General features: G+C 37.2%; 1 protein-coding gene across 12 annotated transcripts in view; it reads right to left on the minus strand.

Annotated features, from left to right (window-relative positions):
* Nucleotides 1-6,577: 6,577 nt before the first annotated feature.
* LOC109087789 (microtubule-associated protein tau-like) overlaps nt 6,578-13,726 on the minus strand; it is a 31,054-nt gene continuing 23,905 nt past the window's right edge. For 9 of the 12 annotated variants that reach the window (XM_042734958.1, XM_042734953.1, XM_042734956.1 and 6 more), the window contains 3 exons: nt 11,925-12,005; nt 11,676-11,783; nt 6,578-9,103 (listed from right to left, as the gene is read on the minus strand). In XM_042734958.1, coding sequence (XP_042590892.1) covers nt 8,906-9,103; nt 11,676-11,783; nt 11,925-12,005 — 387 coding nt within the window. In that variant the 3' untranslated portion in view covers nt 6,578-8,905. Of the gene's footprint in view, nt 9,104-11,066; nt 11,212-11,675; nt 11,784-11,924; nt 12,006-13,726 lie in introns of all 12 variants that reach the window. The other 3 variants (XM_042734957.1, XM_042734948.1, XM_042734954.1) reach the window with 2 other exon arrangements.

Here is a 13,726-nt window from a genome sequence, read left to right on the forward strand (position 1 = left end):
GCTTGTGCTGCTCCTGACAACGAGAGAAAAGGATTTTCAATGCCTGGTGCAGACGTGTGAGAAATTGCATATTTGGCTATTAAGAAAATGGCAGGACTTCAGGAGTTAATATAGTGCATGAAGAGGTTACACAGGAGTGTGGAGCCATACCTGAATGCTTGCAAATAATTATGGAGGACTACAGGCTTTTTTTTTTAAACAAAGTACAATAACTAAAACTATAAAGACTGAATTGTTGTAATTCTATGAGGGTATGGAATAACACTGAAGAACGAAATCTTTGGAAGCATTTTCGGAAGGTTTTTTTTTCTCTCCAGTTGAAGAATGATGAAACATTAACAGCCAATCAGAATCCACCAGACATAGAGGGGACATATGATGCGATTTAAATTTTTCATTTCTCTTTGGATTGTTACAAGCTCTTGGTTCATGAAGAAGATCTGTAAAGTTGCAAAGACTAAAGTCTCAAATCCAAAGAGATATTCTTTATAAAAGTTATAAGACTCTCCCCCTAAAACGGCTCATTCAAACACGCCCCCACATATCTACGTCACTATGTGGAAATATTTGCATAATGCCGCCAAAATGTTCATGCAAATTGAGAAGGCGTGGTTTCAGTAACTGCAGTTAGTGTTGAAGCAGCCATGTCAGGGAGATGCTCTGTGTATCTAGGCGAAAGCAAAAGTATTTTATTTGGTCTTTCAAAAGTAGATGCATTTAGGAATCTTTAAGATTACTTAGAACAGAACAGCAATGCATTTTATGGACGACGGATTCATGAACCTAGGAGAGGAGATAATTCTGACTTTTCTACGACAATCTGGCGTTTCTGAATCAGCTACTGTAAGTATGTTTTATTAGTTTAAATATTTGCTATTGACTGTTCAAATGCAGAGTTTTGCGCGTCGTGTGTGTGTGAGAGAGAGAGAGAGAGTCAGGGTCACACAGTGGAGTCAGCTGTCTTAACCATCCGTGAGTTGTGTACTGCAAACACATACGAGCTTCATCACTGTGTCTGTCACCGTCACATGACTCTGTTCCCCTTTTGGGACTGATGATGTTCCCCTCTTGAACTGATGGTAAAACTAAGGACATTATTAACTGTCTTTACATTTATTTTGAAAGATGAAGCTTGCAATAAAAGAAATCTTCACCCCAATTAAGCTATCAGTGCTGTTTTACTTGAAAAATAGGGGGCTTAAAGGGATACTCCACCCCCAAAATGAAAATTTTGTCATTAATTACACCCATGTCGTTCCAAACCCGTAAAAGCTTTGTTCGTCTTCGGAACACTTGTGGCGCGGCTGACACAGAAGAGCGTACGCTGCCTGCGTTCAGCTCATATTCTCCAAAATGGTGCTAAGGTGATGTGGAGAGACGAGACAAATTGTTGAATAAATTTCGTTATTAACCACTTATTCGCCATACAAAAAATAAAAAACTAAAGTCGTCGCTTCATAATGTTACAATTGAACCACTGATGGCAGATGGACTATTCTGATGAAGCGTTTCATACCTTCCTGGACCTTGACACTGTTATTTACTTGACAGTATGGGACAGTCTCAAGCCTCCTGGTTTTCATCCAAAATATCTTAAATTGTGTTACGAAGACGAACAAAGCTTTGTTCGGAACAACATGGGGGTAAGTGATTAATGACAAAATTTTCATTTTGGGGTGGTGTATCCCATTAAAAGCACTATATGATGACCCTGTTTCAAAAATCGAAACTGCTTTTGATGATATGATACATCATCCTATATTACACATCTTTGCAAAATTTAATAGCTCCTGTTTGTCTTTGTACTTGAGCCAAAATAAATTAGGCCTACTGAATTTTAGTCTAGACAAAAATAAGTTAAATTAAATTAAAATATTTACTTAGGTTTACTCTTTTAAAATGTTTTTTTTTTCAAGCCAGTATTAGAGTAAAAAAAAAATCACACACATATTTTATCTATAAATGTGTACACTGAAAAGGAGAAACTATTTTATTTTTTTCCCCACATAAGTTCATATTTTTGTCTCAAATTTTACATAGAACCCCTTGCTCCCAAATGCAGCTGCCTGTGTGTATCCTGACCTAAAATAAGGTCTATTTTTGGCCTACTTTTTTGGACTGTTGAATGATGAACAGTGAGACCAAAAATATGTATTAAGTGAATGAACATTGGTCAGTTTTGATTCCATGTTCACTTTAACAAGGAATCTTTCATGCTAAATTTGAATTCTGGTTTAAAGGGATAGTTCAGTCAAAAATGAAAATTTTGTCATCATTTACACACCCTCAAGTTGTTCCAAATCTGTATGCAGGGTACCCGCGGGGTCTTAAAAGCATTGAAAAAGTCTTAAATTTAATAATCTAAAATTAAGGCCTTAATAGCCTTGAATTTGGTATACAAAGTCTTGGATTTCGTTACAAAGGTCTTATTTATTTTTTTTTTTTAACTTTTCCTAGGATTAAGTTCATACCGTAACAAAATGAACTGTTACTAGTGTAGGCTAATTAAAAATTCATGCAGCGTAATGTTGAGTGCACCTCGCGCTCCACGTCATAGCAGTAAGCGTGAAAGCTCGCGCACCCGTTACTATGGTTACTAGGCAAGTGAGGTAAATTACAGAACAAGATAGTAGCTAGCCTAGTTTGTCGGCTAAAAATGGTAAAGTGTCGGTTTAATCCGCTGTGGACAAGGAATCCGAATTACGTTTGGGTCAAGCCTGTGCCAGGAAATGACCGCGAGGCATATTGCTGTTGGTGCAGGTCAGGAAATCTTTTAAGCTAGCGACAATGGGTGTTACGGCCCTGGACTCCCATATGAAGGTTCCCAAACACACCGCGTGTAGCACTGCTTGCCAGCGCCAACCACCTATTGGCCCGTTCTGTGCACCGCGGATCTCTTCGGTTACTGAAACAGCTCTCACTATCAATAATGAAGACATTTCTACAATAGAAATGCCACCACAGCCAAGGAACATTCTATCGTATTGTGGCTCGACACCAACTCTGCGGGCAGAGGTGATGTGGGTCCTTAAAACAGTCTCTGAGCACCACTCTTACACTTCAAATGAAAACGTTACAATCATGTTTCCTGACTCCGAGGTTGCAGCTACATTCTCGTGTGGAAGCAACAAAACGGCATATATTACTAAATTCGGATTAGCGTTAGCTCCCTTTATAACGACAGCCACACCAACCAAACTAAAACACAAAAAGAACAAATTGACATAGACAGTAAAAGAAATGGACACAGCGACCCCATTGGAACTCAATTGAGACAAGTGAAGCCCGTTTTTAGCGATTTTTAGCACTTCCGTTTCTGACGCGCAGACTCAAACTAAGCTTGATGACGTCAGCAACCTGTCTGACAGATGTAAATCTTCTAGTAGCTGTGCGTGCAAACTGCCATCGTTAATCTTGCAGAGACGGCGAGCTTGAGCGGGGAGTTCTTTGGCGTGAGTGAGCAGGAGTAAGTATTCTGATTAATTATTTTGTATAGTATTTTAAAATGTAACGCCAGTACGCCATATCTCTTGACGACTCCCCGATTGCCTGCGAGCTCCTCCTCCTGTCTGTACGGTAATTTCTCTACTGTGCGACAGAGAGTCGAGTGGTTATGACGCAATCGTTAGCCTATTTTTACAAAAACTGTTTCTACGGGGCCATAATGTAACATAGAAGGTAATGGAGCCCTTTATACATTGTCGTGTATCTTTAGAAATAAATAATGGACAAATGGAGTCTTTAAACGCCTCAGATGTAAAGTTATTCGCTGTCAAAGTGACGCAAAAATGAATGGGAGTCAATGGGATGCTAACGCAAGTGAAGTTCTGCTACAAGATGGCGGCACGCGGCCGACCTCTGACGGCTCGGGCCCGCCATATATACATTCATAAGACATGTGACCAACTGGGCGGCAATAGAGATTGCTAAGACATGTGACCAAATGGGCGGCAACGGTCATCAGAACGCAAAGAATTATGGGTATGTTTGGTCAGTTTACATGGGTTGGCATAACAGGCTAGTGTTCTGGCATGAAAATAATGAAAAATTAGCGTGAAAAACAGAATATAATCGTACAAAATGCAGCGGACTAAAGAAAACATTGTCGTACCATACCGCCTAAAACTAAATCCTAATGCAAAGACGAGATATGACGAGAAAAAAAGGGAATCAAAAGACTGGATCCTTACGAGCAGAGCGACTGGTCATGGCACGTCAAACTGTTGCCCAACTTCCAGCACCCATATATTTACAACTACATGATACTAAGTGTTAGTGCATACACACACGAAGTCTTCTATGGACTTTTTAATAATGTAAATGTATTCATCTAAATGTGTTTACATGTTAAATATGTAAAGAAACTGAAATTAAGTTGGATTGTTACTACTATTTAAGTTATGTAATTCTAATTGTGTTTGCAACCAAAGAACACTGATTTTGCACAATTCTTCCTTAATACAGATAAAGGAGGCAAAATTTCATTCGGTCTTTGTGTATTTTATTTACAGACATGGCTAAAAATCATTACATGTGAAGAAGAGACATTACAAAATCTTTTGGAAAACAATAAACATTTACATATTAGATGTGAGCATGGTATATAATTCTCCAAAAAGGCTTGAACCGGTCTGTGTTCGTAGCTTTGACCTCAGTATGGACGAGGTACAGAGAAGGGGTCCAGTCAGGATCACACTCCAACATTTCATAGGCAGGTTTGCCTGCAAACACAGTCACCAAATAAATTGCTATGTAGCCTAGATGTACAACATTTAAAACTGATTAACGTTACGTTTTAGTACGTTGGTAACTTAAGCTAATGGTCTGGTTAAGTCAAACAAAACACGCTGTTTTTTGCCCACAACATAATATTTACAGAGAGTAATTGTAACTTACCTTTGTGAAAATGCTTTGAACACACCATCATGTGTGGTGGAGTGTTATCGAAGGTAATCTTGGGCTCCTTACTGCTGCTATCCATGCCATTCGTCAACTATTTGTCACCTCTGAAACATGGCTTGTACTATTATTTTTCCACGCTGGAAAACGATAAAAGGATATTCCGTTCTTAAGCTTTACGCCACTTCTATTCCAGTTTATAGCGTTCTTCCCTCCATGCATAGAAGTCTGGTGCGTTATGTTTGTGCCGCGGTTTCCCAAAATGCTTTGCGTTTACCACTGGGAATACGTCATGATGACGACACATTAGCAATCAGATGACGAAAAGTAAGCAACGGCGGTGGACTTGCTCAAACATTTCAAAGTAAGTTTTTATTCTGAATTTTAAAAATGTTGAGTTTTTTTTATTTATAAATAATATATGATATAGTAAAGTAACATAACACGACCAAGTGAGCTGTTCTATAATATCACGATTGCAAATGTTACATTGAATGTATAGTTTAATAAACAAGTAGCCTAGCTAATATGTAGTCACTTACAATTTAGACGCAATATCGTTTTGTTCTATTTCAACGACGAAAATAGTTACAAAAGTGGTGTGTTTTGTTATTGAATGATTCAGCATTTTGAACAAATCGTTTTAATGAATGGCTCAATGATTCATTTATTAAGACGGTCACTTGCTGCCACCTATTGGTTTATTGTTTAAAGGCATCATTTTTTTTTTATATTATTTGTTTAAACATCAATTTCATAAAATTATTTATTACAGTTGCAATTTTGCAGTGTAAATGACTTAATTTGATTGATAACGGCAGCCTTATTATTAAAACTGAATTTGATCAAATGTAAGAATTTGACAGGAAAGAGAGGTGCATATATATAGTAAGGTTTAAAAACTGTCCTTATAAAAGTAAATAACGCCCTGGTGTAAAAATCACAATTATGCAAATTTAAGTATGTAAAGTCTGATGAGAATATTGCTTCAAAATAAATTTGATTTATGACAGACATTATTTAAAAAGTAGAAACATATTATGTCATTAAAAATTTATTGTAACATTATTATAAAAACTTCCTTATGTGTGATTTAAAATTGCAACCAAGGCAGCAGAGCTGCGAAGGCTGTAGTGTTCAACACCAAGTTCAAATCTATTTGTTTATTACAAATCAAATGTGTTACGCTGTTGCGTATGTATTAAATATAACTGATAATTTAAATAAAATGTTTTGTTTAATTCAAGTAGCCTACTTGTACATAATTATTTTCTAGGGTTCAAAATTTATACAGTTATGATGTTTTCCCCTCATACTTCTGTCAGAATGGGTACGAAGTTGGCATTGAATTTCATTTAAAATAATATTAAAAATATCTCAAAAACACACAAAAATCATATGGAGGATCATCGAGATACAACAACTATGAGTTTTTTTTCTTTATCTGAACATAAAAGACATTTTGAAGAACGTTGGTAACCAAATAGTTCAGTCTTTATATGGCTACCAGCAACTGTTTGGTTACCAACATTCTTCAAAATATCTTCTTTTATATTCAGCAGAAGAAAGAAATTCCTACAGGTTTGGAAATTGAGGGCGAGTCAATGACAGAATTTTAATTTTTTTGTGACCTTTCCTTTTAAGCCAGTTAAGTCATAAAAACAAAAGTATCAGGCCATTTGCTTAATATCCTTTATTTCCAAATTCACTTGTACATCAACAAGAATCATTGTAAACCAGTTATTAATAAAACACACAAACAATATTGACAACCACATTTCCCTAGCTAAAATTTACAACTGCAAAAATGGTGTATGGAGTCAATGTCAACAGGATGAAAAACTGCACCCAGAACCATGTCGAAGGTTATAGAGTGAGACACTTAAACCAAAGGACCGACTGACTTTCTTTTCCTTATCCTGTCTGCTGAACACTCACTTCCTCTCTCATCACAACATCAAAAACATAACAAACAGCTTATCCCATATCCAAGCTCTCTCAACCTTCCCAAAAACACCCGAGTCAGAAAACGTTCAGAAACGTGTTGCCAATTCATGTAAAAACTCAGCATGCAGATTAAAATGTTGCAGGCATGGCTTCTGAACTTCTCTGCTTATTTTTTTTTGAAGTCTCTTCAAGTCCTTATACAAACATACAGTCATAAACATACAATAAACGTACATTAAATATCTAACAGTAGTTACACGGCTCCATCTCCAACACAAAGAAACAGGGGTCGCCGTCTGAGTAGTGCTCTTTTCCACTACTGTCTACATAGATTCCTAATAAGCACATCAGCGATTATGGGATATATGCAAGTAGGCGTGTAAGAGGCAATGCAATCTCGGGCTGCTTACATGAAATGCATGCAAGGAGCAAAGATCATGTGGAGTGGTTCGAAGCTCATTAAACATTCTGTGATAATGCAGTGCAGGGGAGAGAATTTAAGCCATATGATTGGCTGAGGTCACTACATCATCGTTCAGTAAAACAGAAGACCTTGACTTAACATTTTACAGCTATAAAGTGGAAGCGGATGACGTGGTCACATGTGACCGATCGACGGTGAATGGCATGCTTGTGCTCGAGTGACGCTTTCCGTGAAGAATACAATACTTGATACAGTTCATGTCGCCAGAAAATGTATAATACAGAACAGTTTGGCAATTCATCTCATAAATAATTTCTCAGCTAGAGCTGGATGTCGTTGTGAGAAATGAGAGGAACTGTTGGCAGCATTATGGAGGACGTTTACAGGTGCATAGGTTGTTTTTCCACAAGACATTTCAAATAGCGTTCAGATTTCTCACATGCAACCTGTTATTAATAAAACAATAACACTTTACAATAACGTTAGTCAATGCATTTTGAATCAAACAAAAAGAACTGTTTTTTACAGCAATTTCTATTCCAGGTCAACTTATTACCTATTGTTCGTTGTTAGTAAATAAATGTTAAAATGCATTAGTGTATGTAGAAATTAACATTTATCAAGTTTAATAAATGCTGTAAAAGTATAGTTCATTGTTATTTCATGATACCTAATGCCAACAACCTGAACCTCATTGTAAAATGTTACCAATCAAACTGTCCAAAACAGCAGACATGTCCTTCTTGGTTAAAACACATAGCTACAATTTTATGTTTGTTAAAAAATATAAATGGAAGTTAAATGTTCTGTTAGTTGCCAAGTTAGAGAACAAGCAAACAAACAAAAGGGAGGCATTGCCATAATCCAAACCAATAATTTACGACTGCCAGTAGGCACACAAAAAAGTGTTTTCATTTTATAAACATCCCATATTCATCCACAGAATAATACTGTAAGAGACGTTTCCTTATGAAGCACTCTGAATCTCATGGTCATTTTAGAAAGAAATGTAGAGACTTTTTACACAAAGCTGTTGTGCACCTGTTTCTCTTCACATAAGCCTTGCAAATCATTTCAAACACAAACTGTGGGGCTTTAAGTTTCTTTCCTTCTCAAAGTCAAGATACGATGCTCTAATTTTCATTTTAAGCACTGCTAAGCGACTTATTCATAATCTCAATCTAATTTTAGCCTGATTTAAAAATGAGAACAATCCTCTCTGAAAGTAAAAATGGGTTCTGTATGAACTGTCCTAAATCCAGTAGTAACAAAAAAATGGCATGCATAGGGAAATATATAACGGTCAGCAAAAGCCATACAAATACATGAACGTAATTTTGTGCTACTAAATATAGTCAAGGGAGGGCAGTCGGAGGAAATTTCCAATTGTTTAAAATTTCCACCGTGGGCACTGCCTTAAAGTGAGGGACGAGGCAAATTCATACATAATTCACAGTTCAAAAAGCTTCATTGGCCTATAACAAATCTTAAGTATTACAAAATCGAACAGTGACAGCCAAAAGTTACTTGGCGTTGTTTTCTGGGCCACAAAATGACTTTCAGAGAGAGGTTAGAATACCATCAGGTATGTGGAAGAGAATGGGAAGGATGGGGTTTGGTGGCGGTGTGGTCCAATCACAAGCCCTGCTTGGCCAGCGATGCAGACACCTGGTCAGCGAGGGTGGAAAGCTGCGGGGGGTCTGCCATGTTGATGCTGCCAGAAGAGGAGACGGTGCTCAGGCCATGTGGCGACTCCTCTAGAGACACGATTTCTGCGCCATGGTCGGTTCGCGCTTTGGCCTGCTCACGGAACATCAGTTTGTGCGACTCAATCTGGGAAAAGGAAATGTATATGAACTAGTGACCGCAAATGAAACCTCTGAGGTGAAATGGAGAGCATCCAGCACTGGTTCATGTTGGCTCACAGCAGGCCTGAGATTCTTGGATGGAGATCAAATCCTAATTCTGGACTGAATATCTAATGTAATGGTGCTATTACTAGGAGTATTTGAGTTTCTAATACTGAAAAAATTCTAGATATTATCGTATATTTAATTTAAGATCCAGAATATTTGAGAACCCTCAAAATGCTGTATAATAATATAGTTAAATGATCAATGAATAAAAAAATCATCAAACAATAAAAAGGCATAAGATGGCATTAAAAGGGACAAAGGAGCAGAGAAAAAAATCATAAGAAAATAATAAATAAAAAAAGTTCTTGATATTTCTTTTAACAAGGTGATTATTTTTGTCAGTTGCTCTTTTGTAATGATGATTTCACATCACTCTGTGCCAGAAGATGGCACCCAAGATGCATTTCACAAGATACTTGTGCAAGCTTACAATTAAAAGCAATATACAATTTATTTTTAATTCATTCATATGAAACATTCTGTTTTTATTCATCTGCCAATTTACACAATTTATTAAGTGCTTTCTTATTTGCAAATAGATTTATCAAATGATGATGATGATTATTGTTGTTGCCATTAATTTAATATTGTTTTTTTAAAGACAAGACACTACAGGCAAAACCATTTTGTTTCATACACTGTTCAATTTTGAGAATTTGGCCTATTTTGTTTTTTTTAATTGCTTTTTTTTATTACACATAAATCTATTTACCATTTTATTCTTCAAAACAAACACAAATTTTAAAGGGGTCATATGATGTGATTTCAAGTTTTCCTTTCTCTTTGGAGTGTTACAAGCTGTTCATGAATAGATGAGATCTCTGAAGTTGGGTCTCAAACCCAAAGAGATATTCTTAATGAACGTTTAGACTCGTCCAGGCCCTCCTAAAACGGCTCGTTCTAACACACCCCCACATCTCTACGTCACGATGTGGGAAGATTTGCATAGCGCTGCCCAAATATTCACACAAGGAAAGAAAGCATAACTTTGATTCTCATTGTAGTATTGTTGCTGGCGCCATGTTGTGGAGATGCTGTTTTGTTGTGAAAGCGAAACTACTTTGTTTGGTCTTCCAAAAGAGGACACAACTAGAAATCAGTGGTTAAGTTGTAACACTGTTCCAGAACAGTTCAACCCAAATATTCAGATGTGTCCGGCGCATTTTATGGAGGACTGTTTCCTGATTCTGGAAGTAGACTACAATGCCGGCGCTTCTGACTCAAAGTATGTTTACATATTTAAAGGATTTGTCGCTGATGATTCAAACGTTAGTTTTGAGCAGTGTAGAGTAGCGCTTGTTTGTCGTTTTTCTGATCACAAATGCAGACATGGTTTTATGTTTACGCGGTGTGATGCAACGCAACGCATAAAAAGACAGTATAAGTCATTATAATCCTTAATTATGTCCCCACTGGATGCTACAAATGGCTCGTTTGTAATGGGTTTTATTGTTTTTGTCTTGTCACACCAGTGTTCTGACCGGGACATGCATCACAGTAAAGTAAGGGGCGTAACATTTCTGTCACATGCTTGAGGCATTCGGCCAATCACAACGCACTGGATTGCTGGCCAATCAGAGCACGCCTCACTTTTCAGAACGATGAGCTTTGTCAAAATCGACGCATTTCAGAAAGGCGGGGCATAGAGAAGAAACAATAATGTACAGTATGTTGAAAATAATGTTTTTTTTACCTTAAACCGCATAAACACATTTCATTACACCAAATACACAAAATAATGTTCTTTTTAGCAACATCATATGACTCTCATATGTAAAATTGTAATACAAAACAACTATTCACCTGTAGTGTCTCCAAATATATGTCAGTAAAGTGCTAGATAGTTTGATGTGGATATCTCCCCCTCTTTGAATACTTACTGGAGTCCTCAATCTTTATCTGGGGGTTGCTGAGGAGGATGGGCTCTGGGGACATACTGGCAGATGAGAGGGTGAGGGTATCAGAGGGGTCTGGGGTGACGAAGCCCTCATCTCGGGGCATATCTGCCCCTCTCCCCTTCTCTCTCTAGAAACGTACCCCAGAGTGGCCAAATGGGTGGTGAAATGAACACCATGGTCAACGAAAACACAAAGGAAACACAAAATGATATGGGTTCAACAAAAAGGAAAATGATGGTAACAAAACTAAATAAATAAATATTAAAATTAACAATGAAATGCTTATATTTTTTAAATCCCAGTTTAATATGCACAGACATTTCTAAGCAACACATTCACTCAGAAGCTCACGGAATCCAAACAAAGGACAATGAGATGAGATTTCAAAGAAGTTAAATTAGTTCAGGGGATTTATTTAAACCTGATCTTCCAAGAACCAAATGATTCAAACCCAGAGATCAGCTGAGACAGATTTACACAGACATCTGGTTGTAAAATGATAAGGATTTATGAATGTTCTTATTTGACTTCAGGGTGCAGAGTGAATAACTGGAGTATCATATCCCATGAGCGGAGGACATGTCGTCTTACCCTCCTGCTGCCTCCTCCAGGTGTGTGTTTAATGTTGTCCATAGATCCGACCTTTGACTGAGCCTTGAATTCAAGCTTCTCAGACCTGATCTCAATGTTTCCTCCACCGAAAAGGCAGGTGAAATTCCTCATGATTTAACTAAATTGAATGCATAATTATTTACATGCTTTCAAAACGCTAAGTAAATCAAGTCTTGGTTTGAGCTGTGGTTGCGTTTGGTATCTAAATTCCAAGGTGCATGATTTACCTGGTTTGTGGTGGAGGTTGTCTTTCGATCCGCACTTTGCCTGCACATTGCTCAGATCAATCTTTTTGTGGAGGATTTGGACTTTCAGAACAAAAAAACAAGGGTTTTATTATTCTTCCAGGTAATTATATACGATTCTGTTTAAACACACGTTCACAGATTTACACAAGAAAGAGAAAAAACTGTACACTTTAGTTGAGGGACAAATTCTCAGTATTAAATAGTACTGCATATAGCATGCATATTACTAGCATACTGGCTGCTTATTAGTACTGATATAAAGCACATATTAATGCCTTATTCTGCATGAGCATATATTAGAACCCTTAATCCTACCCCAAACCTAAATGTAACTACCTACGAGTAGTTACACTTAGGCAAAAGTCACAGTTAATAAGTTAGTATGAGAATTGACCCCCAAAGTAAAGTGTGACCAAAGAAACTTGAGAAAATGCCAAACAGTTGGTCAGTAAACTTTTGAGTCCCCTGAACATAAAACACCCTCTTGGTGAAACCAATTTGTATTAATAGAGATGTAATCTAACCTCAAATGATGATGAACCACAACCCCTTCATTATTTTAGATGGTCATCGGTCTACTAAACTAGTTTGTTCTTTACTTTAGACCATAGATTGAGGAGACAACATAAGAACGGTACAATTGTGTACCATCCTTGCTCCCAAAAATAGAAGTGATGACCTCACAGCCACAGCTGTCGGGTTTTTTTCTGGATAAAAGGCCTCAGTGTCTTCAGGGTGAGGTCAGCTCTCAGCTCTAGCCAACTGCTCAGCACAAAGCAGTACAACAAGACCCCTCTGTGCTAAAGAGCTGATGTCCTTCAACAGAAGATGAGAGCAACTCATCTTGAGTGCATAAGGATCTCTATGGATCAGCCGCTGGTACTTTTAATGAGTGTTCTGACTGTCCTTAATGACAGGCCGGTTGGCATTAAGGGTTTGGATTTTAGTGGTGGTCTGGTCATCTGTTTTTTTAAGGAGACAGGCTTTCCTCAAAGTCAAAATCAGTCTAATAATTATATAGAAAATTGAAGTATGGGAGTTTTCTGTTTTAAATGCAGTGTATTGCTCTGAATGTCAATGCCACAAAACAGCATGTTTGTTCTTACAGTATATTAAGTAAATGCTTAAAGGTGCTGTATGTAGGATTGACACCGAGTGGTTGAACTAGGTATTGCAGTCCAAATTCAAAATATTGGAGAGGGTTTTTTTCACCCGGCCCACAGACTTGATGCACACGCAGGTTGCCAGATTGATGACACCAACAGGAACGAGCGCACTTGATGATGAATGAAATGAAATACGCTGTGTTTTCCACCAACTGGCAACCTGGGGTGCCAAAATACAATTGGGTAAACTGGCAGTGGGCGGGTTTCACAAACCAAAACAAAGATCGCACATTTTCAAAAGAGAATAACTGACTGTAGCATTAATTTTCAGATAAACAAGTATGTTAACTTGGCATGTTTCTTAAATATTTGCAAACATATTATTGTATTTTTATGCTTTAGTAGAGGCAAAATCTTACATACAGCACCTTTAAACATAAATATTCACAATGAAATAATGATACTGTTTTAGGAGATTTTGCGACTGATTGCAGATTGAGGTGAAAAAATTTAATAAACCACCACAAAACACAGAATTTATGAGATTTAGAGGGTTAGTGATCATAAAGTCCTAGCTAAGAAACCATTCAGTATATACCCTGCATTAATGTAAAACACATTTAGAATAAGTGATTTAGATAAATGTAATCTTTAAAAACAAATGTTTTAATAAATA

Source organism: Cyprinus carpio, chromosome B12, assembly GCF_018340385.1.
Source record: "Cyprinus carpio isolate SPL01 chromosome B12, ASM1834038v1, whole genome shotgun sequence".
Classification (NCBI taxonomy): Eukaryota; Metazoa; Chordata; class Actinopteri; order Cypriniformes; family Cyprinidae; genus Cyprinus; species Cyprinus carpio.